Below are 8,831 nucleotides of genomic sequence, written 5' to 3'. Positions count from 1 at the left end.
ATCGCCACATCGCCCTGCCTCACACTGAATACCTAATTGATATTGAAGAGCACTAATATATTCATACGCCATTTACATTCCCCGCTCTCGATCTCTATCACAAATTACGGCGATGGTATCGAGTCTGGTATAGGAATCCCAGAGGTTCCTTTACAGCTTTTTTTTTTTAATTTTTTTTCCCACAATACGAATCGTCTGCCACCTTTACCCTTCCGTCGACACCTATTCCAAGCTGGATCCAAGTAGAGTGCTGCGGAGAAAGCAAAAGACAAGCTTGCACTGGGGGCAATAAAAGACATTGTACTGGGACAAGAAAAGTCAATAAAGCCTACAGCTACGCCTACCTAAACCCAGTATATACTTCTGTCACGTTTTATTACCTTTGTGCCTCCTGTGGGCTCCTCCTAAATGGAAGGTTCAGATTGTTTTAAACTGCGTAGGTGTCTATTTTTAAAACATGTGATATGGATTTTGGGACAAGTACGCGATAACGTCTCCTCGATTCACTCTGTGAGAACTTTGTAAAGGAAATATTTCATATCTTTTTTTAACTCAATCCAAATTTTCATAGTCAGCGATACTCCACGGAGAGAGAGAGAGAGAGAGAGAGAGAGAGAGAGAGAGAGAGAGAGAGAGAGAGAGAGAGAGAGAGAGAGAGAGAGAGAGAGAGAGAGAGAGAGAGAGAGACAGACAGACAGACACACAGACTAAATATAAAACGAAAAACACAATGTGTTGTGCGTAAATAAACAGGAAGTTATCCTTAATCTCACAAATAAAATGACTTTACCATTGTACTCTCGGTTATTGTTTGAGCGAGGCTTCTCACTGAGGACAAATGGTCAGTGATCAGCCGTGACAAATGGGACATTGACAGAAGAGTAATTATCAGGATGCAGCATCACAGCGAGGCCAGGCTAGTTCATCTCTCGGAGCAACACACTGGTAATGAGAAAGTCTCACTCCTGTAGCAACAATGGAAGTGTGTGAGATTTATCATGGAGGAGGATGAAGAGTGGGAAAAGAAGTAGAGTAGAAGGGAAGAGTCCATGGTAGAGGGAAGGCGAGGGAGCTTGAGAGGAAAGCGGTGGGAATAAAAAGTGAAAAAGGAAAGTAGAAGAAGTGGAATGAATGAGAAGTGAAAGAGAAAATGAAAGTAAAAGGGGAAGAGAAAGGTGAAGTGAGAAGTGGAGGTGATGAGTGGAGTAACGGTAGGTGAAGTTATAGTAAAAACTCAATGAGCGCATGTATGTACCGGTGGAGCAAGAACGGCGTAGGTGCCAGCAACTGGATGTGTAGTGAGCAACTGTAAAGTTGGAGGCTAAATGGAATAGGAGGATATAGGGAACAGGCAATTTAAAATTTTCCACTAAAATTAAGATATATTTGTAAAAAAATCATTAATGTGTAGTTGAAGTGCCTAATCCTATAAATTTTAATGGCCTTTTCGTATATGATTTAAAAAATACTGAAACAATAATAATAATAATAAAAATAATATAAACAGAAAAGGAAGAGTGTATTACTCACGAAATCGTAATGACACGATTGTAAACAAACCATACCACGGGTATGGCTAGCATACCACGGGTATGGCTAGCATACCCGTGGTATGGTTAGCATAGGCACAGTGGTGCATATGCTAACCTTCCTATGGTGTAGAAATATACCTAGTTGGATGAATCGTATTTGACTCTCTGATCGCGGGTTTTAACCCCACCCGTGGTATGGTTTGAAGTGTGTATTACTTTATCATGGCGTCCCTCACTATACTGTAGTATAAACAGTGACTCGCTTTATTACTGTGTCATTGCGTTTGTTAATATATTAGTGTATGTATTTTACTGTATTACTACAATTACACTAAAGGAATGTGTGAAGAACAAAAAGGCACAATACCGTGACTGGAACAATACACAACCCGAACATAGGAGACTGAAGCTTATAACGAAGCTTCGGTCCTCTGTGTGACTGGTTAATGATCCAAGTCGGACCGAAACGTTGTCATAAGTTGCAATCTTCAATGTGCGGGTTATTTTATAAAGGAAATGTTGACTGTGTCGCTTCATCAACGCTTCTAAAAAATATAAAATTGCTAGAGGTTGGATCATTTTTCATTGGTGCGTTGAAGTCTCTTGATCTGTGCCACGGGCACTCAAGTGTTCTAGCACCCTATTACTCAGTGGCTTTATTGCTAGCTCCCATCATCACTGAATTATTGCATCATCATTCTCATCATCATTATTATTATCATTATCATCATCGTCATTACAATACGTTATAGTCTTGTCGGAATCTTATATGTTATAGTTCAGACTAAATCTGCCTCCTGACATCTCGTTCAACCACTGCTTCATTCGTTGCTTCACAGTTGAAGTCACTGTATACAGTGGTGGCGAGGGCTTCACTCACTTCATTAACCACAACATTCCACAGTTCACTGTTATTACCTGCATGTTATACTCGTGTCTTCTGCCTAGATTTGATTTGCAGGTGCTCACGATGGAGTGTATTTATGAAGATAAGGGTGTTTTGTTTGTGTATGTGTGTGTGTGTGTGTGTGTGTGTGTGTGTGTGTGTGTGTGTTTGTGTGTGTGTGTGTGTGTGTGTGTGTGTGTGTGTGTGTGTGTGTGTGTGTGTGTGTGTGTGTGTGTGTGTGTGTGTGTGTTTATGTGGCGACGACCTTGCTCCTTCCCTACCCTCTTCCTCCCTTCCCTCAACCTTTCTATCTCTCCCTTCCCCCCCCCCCTCCCTCCTGCACCAAATATGACCATTGCCATGTAAGTGTACCGCTCCTGGACCGTTTGACTGCTAATGGCGTCGAGGTGATTACGTGTCTGGGTGACTAGCGATGAACTGTATTCTACTCATGATTTATCCCCATCGACCTTGCCTACGTAAACCTGGAACAACGTCACATTCGGCTATGCAATATAAACTTATATGTGATATTTACCGGTATCGGCAGGCTATCCAGTGAAAAATGGTACGTGATACCAACTAGATGTGAAAAGAACATTTATAGTACAGGACATTACACGTATGTGTCTTTCATTTCCCACAGGCAATCGAGTCATATTCGCTTCAGAACTTTCACAATATCCGTTGAAATTCTGTTTACGTTGCACAGTGATTAACACTTGGCTAGACAATTATCTTGTCTTCGCAGTGGAATCATAATTAAACAGGCACGAGAGGCACTATGAATTTTAGAAGCAGCGTTTGTTCTTTGTTTTTTTTTTTTAATTGGAAGCGGAAAAAAAATGTTTGATCACAAATGCCCAACACCAGTAAATTACCGGTTACCGTAAAATGTTAGGGATGTGGACACAGATGTAACTAATGTGACATTTTATCATGGCAACGTTTCGCTTTCAGGGAACTTGGTCGAGCCGCAACGGCTTGACAAAGTTCCTGGAGAGCGAAACGTTGTCACAATGAAATGTCACATTAGTTGCATCTGTGTCCATGAACCCAACACCGGTTACTTACCAGCTGAGCAAGTCATCATCCGGTAAACTCCAGTGTCAGGAAACACCTTCTTTGTTACATTAAAGGGCCCATATGCAGCTAATGCAACATTTCATTGCGGCAACATTTCGCTCTTCAAGAGGTCCAGCATGCTTGGCGAAGCTCCTGGAGAGCGAAAGGTTGCCACAATAGAGTCTCATCAGCTGCAGATGTGTCTTACCAACATTATTACAGATGTTTTCCTGTTTACTTGTGAACAAAACGCAACTCTTCGTTCGTTAAGTTTATATGATTTATGTCGTTTCAAGTGCGCTTTAATTGGAGGAATTTTCTCTCTCTCTCTCTCTCTCTCTCTCTCTCTCTCTCTCTCTCTCTCTCTCTCTCTCTCGCTCTCTCTCTCTCTCTCTCTCTCTCTCTCATACTATTTTTATATCTTTTTATTTATAGCATTTTTTTTACTAACTTCTTTGTTTATTTGGATTTTTGTTCTTTATTATTCCCTTCTTCTCTATGTCCTCCTTCATCATCCGCCTCTTTCTCCATCCATCTCAGGTGAGGCATCTTCAATACATCAACCTCGGAAAATTACTCTTCCGGAGTAAATCTCTCAAAACACGATCTTGATGGCATACTCCCGGTAACTTAATTAAAAAACTAATAAATGTTTGAGTAAACACACAGGAGACACGAACATCAAATGTTACGAGATGTATGTTTCTCACTCCAAGTGAGGTCCTCTTCAGCAGATGTTTCGTGTGGGTTTATACAAATACTGACGGGGGTGGATTACGCTTCAAAGTTTCCACTCAGTCATATGTGATTATTATATAATGCATTGTTAAACTGAAAATTCTTGTAATCGATTATTAAAAGGTTTTAAAGCAAACTTTTAAGATCAAATGGTTGGATATAAGTGTACGAGACTGAATATGTTTATCACTGGTATCATATCCCAACAGGTGTTAATAAGACAATATACAGAATCTTGTGTGTTACCGAGAAGACGCTTCTGCCATGGAATCATTCGTCATTATTTCAAATAATTCTAAAACAAAATTTTCATCTCCGTTATTCCTCTGTACGTATGTATGTTGCACACATTTTCGTTTGTTTTGTTTACGTATATTCTTTCTACTATTTTATTCTAGTTCGATTATTTGAAATATTGCTCTCCATATTTTTCTTTTTTTTAGTCTGGTAAGAAGCTTTTCTTTTATTTTTTCCTCACTGTCTTGCTATATAGGTAAATCCTCAGTAGATCACGATAGCTTTACCACGCAGGTTTGTATAGAGCAGCAGTAAGGTGATAATGATCTTTGTTACCGCTATTACACTTGCTAATAAAAATCCGTGTCAACTTTCTTCTCCACTAATAAACTAGCATCATTTCGCTTTCTTTCTATGCAACACTGTTTCCATGGGCGTGCTTGGAGAGACAGTTTCCTTACCCTCCCTCAGGATTAGTTCTTTGTCTTTTCCCGAGGAAACCCTTGCGCCTCTTTCAGTGTGGAAAAGATCCAGCGGACGCCCGTTTCTGTGTCTACTGTTAATGGTGTGTCTCTTACTCGAGTTCTTTATTTTCATGCATTGATGCAAAAATAGTCATTACAGTGAGGGATTTTGTTGACCATTTCTGTTTCAGTCTCATACATCGTCCAGAATTCCTTTCCAATTAAAATCCATTATGTTAAATTTTGCTCTTTGTAAATATTCTGTAATAGACTCTTTTTCTAAATATTAGAAAGTTCCTTGCTTAGGTTATCAAATTCTTCTCTCTCCCTCTCCCATAACTGATGAAGGGATACTTGTATGCTTACAAAATTACGAGAGTTTCATCTGTATTTTAAATTTGTCAAAAAATATTTAAGCATTATTTGCATTTCTTATAATTATTTGTGCGTATGTGTGTGTGTGTGCGTGTGTGTGTGCGTGCGTGCGTGTGTGCGTGTGTGCGTGTGTGTGTGTGTGTGTGTGTGTGTGCGTGTGTGTGTGTGTGTGTGTGTGTGTGTGTGTGTGTGTGTGTGTGTGTGTGTGTGTGTCAGAGAGAAGGGTTCAGAGTATGTGTCAAGACGCGGTGGAACAGCAAATTTAATAGCCATAATAATCACACAAACTATATAGAATATGTATATTTTGTGAAATACATGCGCAAATTATGGTTTATATATAGCTATACATTATGGCGATCGCTGAAATATACAGATGGCAGCCCATAGATTTAGTATTATGCACCCATTTTGTGTATTTAAAAGCAATATTCGCATGATGCAACGAAGCACAGTATTTGCGCATCGGTGAGAGGAAATCAGTAATAGAGAAGCTGCAGAGAAAAAACCAGCAACACATCCTCCCTGGACGAGACTCCACACGCTCCTGAGCCGAGCTCCGCCCCGCTCCTGCCACACACCTCCCGCCTACCTTCTAGTACAGGTACACCTCACTTTATATATGTTATTCCAGTGCATAGAAGAACAAGTACAAGATTTGATGTGATGTCTTTTACTTTCTTGCGGTTGAGCTATGGTAATTTTGCCTAAGGAATATAAAGAGATGCGGGCTGTAGTTGCGTCGCATCGCGAAAATTTAACCTAGCGAATAATGACGTCATATACGGGGGCACGTGTGAGGGGTGGTCGGGGGCAACAGGTGAACTGGTCATCAGTGGTCCCCCGGCACCCACCTTGACAGCATCTCCACAGAGAAGGAAGCCCTTACCTCCACACTCTCTATACTGACCGAGTTTTACACCAGTCTTCCGCTCCTGAAGCTCAATATATTTGCGACAACACAAGTCTCGTAGTGAGGATTAAGACGGTTCCACCTCTCGACGTTAGCGTCGTTGGCCAGCCAGACGTGTAATATTCCAAATTTGGGTACATATTTGCCCTGTGTGAGGAGGAAGTGCAGGCAGCGGGAGGTGCACCGCCATCCGGGAGGAAGGATCTCACTACCCACCTGCTGTTGAAGTTTGGCTGCTGCACGAGTGTGAACAAATTCGACCGGAAGCTTCCCAGGCACGGGACGTGCTTGTGCAAGCAGTGTCTGTTATTACATATTTTGTATTAAGTAAATAAAGGAGCGTTGCATTTAGCAGTGAGAACAGTTGGGTTTCCTAATTTTCTTTGTATCTGGTTAAGTTCGAGTGATTTCAACTAGTTGCAAGTAGTGATCTGGAAGCGTTGGTGTTGGGCGTCAAGAAAGATGATGGTGAGGAGCGACCAGCAGCAGCAGGAGTTGCTCCAGCAGCGGCCACATTGTCTCTCTAATCACGACAACAACGCAGTTTCTGAGGAAAAATATGGCCTCCGCCCCAGAACTATCATTAAGAGGCTGCAGCAGGAGAGAGTTCGTCAGGAAGTTCCCAAAAGAACTGCGAGGCCTAAGTCGAGGCCAGCGCCTCTGTCAAAGTACCGCAGGAAGACTGCCAACGCCAGGGAACGTCACCGCATGAAGGAAATTAACAATGCGTTCGAATCCCTTCGTAAAGTTCTTCCTGACGTCATGGAGGTTGAGGCAGCATCTCCTTCCATGACCAAGATAACGACTCTGCGCCTCGCTGTTAACTACATCAGGGCTCTCTCTCACGTGCTACAGGATGAGAGTGATAATGATATGTGTTCTCTTGAGAGTTCACTGCAGTGTTCCTTCCAGGACTCCCTTCAGCAGTCTCTAGAGCGCTCCTTCTGTAAGACGACGCCATCACAAGACGTCTCCGTCACCACCTTCACCTACCAGCATTCGACACCGCCTTTCACTCAGCAGTACCTCCCTCAAGTGTCTCACTTATCGAGCTATTACTCCACTTCCAGTCACATCTCCAGCTCACCCTCCACATTGCGAGGATCACTAGGCAGTGCTAGCGACCTCGAGGACCTCCTTTCTGACGACTCGTGTCTGCTGGAGGACAACTTCGATGTTTTCCACGACATCCCCACCCTCTCTGTCCCTGATCCCTTTGATATTCTCTTAGGGGCAGAAAAAGACACACTTGTCTTCACCACGGAGCTGTGTAATTGATTTAATTTCTTTCAAGGTGAATGTGTGAATAAATAACAGTGTGACTGATCAACATTCCTTACGAGAGACTGCAGTCATTTCAGCGTGATATTCTCCTTGTAACACAATATACGTGGATAATCTTTAAGCAACAACTGGAAGACATCTCAGACAAAATTATTGCCTCCTACAGGTGAGGTGAATGCTTCGTAGGGCAAGTTTGTGTTGTTACCTACTACTGAGTTGTATGGCAATAGTTTTAAGACGTTAATAAGTATCTTGTTACCGAGAAGGTGTGTTTACCTCTATGCAGTGTTTATACTGAGATATTTTGTGTATGTGTGTACCTAGTCAGGTAGTTCTGTCCCCTTCTATGAAAAAAACATTTTTCACACTAAGGAAGGGACTCTACAATTTAAAAAGAAAATATTTCGTATTATCATCAAATGACTATCTAGGGGCATCGAACGCTCCACAACAGACACACAATGTGTCAGAACCACCACCATGTGCGATGCTAGTCTATTGTGCCATATTGTGCCAAGATCCCTGCTCTGTGAGCTGACAAGGAGTGTTGTCAGGCTCGACCTGCCATCATTCACGTGTGTGACCTTGCAATGTTTATGTACTTGACTTAAGAAGTGAACCCATATTTGTGACTTGTAACGTTTCTTACGTTTCAGAAACGTTTTACAATGACCAGCAATGTAGGCTATATATTAATTTAAAAATTAAGAAATACAAACGTTTGGACAGTTATAAATGTTCATTAAAACGTGTGAAAGATGATGTTACACTGTTTATTGTTTGATGTGTCACGGTTGTGTTATATATATATATATATATATATATATATATATATATATATATATATATATATATATATATATATATATATATATATATATATATTGTTCGTAATGTCAGTCATGTTGTGTCAGTAGTATTTTCATATTATATATAATCAAACACATTTTCTCAAAACAATGACCAATTTCTATAACTGTGTTAGCTGTGAAACATTGAAACGTTCATCGGTTTCTGTGACTGAAAACGACCTTTAAGCGTTGGCAGCAAAATCTGCATTGTTTGTCAGGCTGTGAAAAACTTTCATTTTCTTACATTCTGTGACTTACATCTCCTATACATATCAGAGTAGAGGCATTTTTCGTTTTTTTCTTTTTATCGTGAAGCTTGTGATAAGAACTACAGGCGAGTGTATTATTATTATTATTATTATTATACTATTGTATGTGTCCTAAACATTCACATACATGTATGGTAAACTTGAAACTTCTTATAATAAAGTTTAATCAACCAGTGCTTATTAATATTTATTTAAATTTTCTTGTTACTTCTATAAA

The 8,831-nt window shown here is 40.7% G+C and overlaps 1 protein-coding gene across 1 annotated transcript; it reads left to right on the top strand.

Moving 5' to 3' along the window:
* The first annotated feature begins 5,575 nt into the window (after positions 1 to 5,575).
* On the top strand, positions 5,576 to 8,825 carry LOC128689917 (helix-loop-helix protein ngn-1-like). The gene has a single exon (XM_053778382.2). It carries the CDS (start codon positions 6,673 to 6,675, stop codon positions 7,486 to 7,488), a length of 816 nt encoding a protein of 271 aa, XP_053634357.1. The 5' UTR covers positions 5,576 to 6,672; the 3' UTR covers positions 7,489 to 8,825.
* The last annotated feature ends 6 nt before the right edge of the window (positions 8,826 to 8,831 follow it).

The sequence above is a fragment of the Cherax quadricarinatus genome, chromosome 25 (genome assembly GCF_038502225.1).
Source record: "Cherax quadricarinatus isolate ZL_2023a chromosome 25, ASM3850222v1, whole genome shotgun sequence".
In the NCBI taxonomy this organism is placed as follows: Eukaryota; Metazoa; Arthropoda; class Malacostraca; order Decapoda; family Parastacidae; genus Cherax; species Cherax quadricarinatus.
This window is presented reverse-complemented; position numbering and strand designations above follow the sequence as displayed.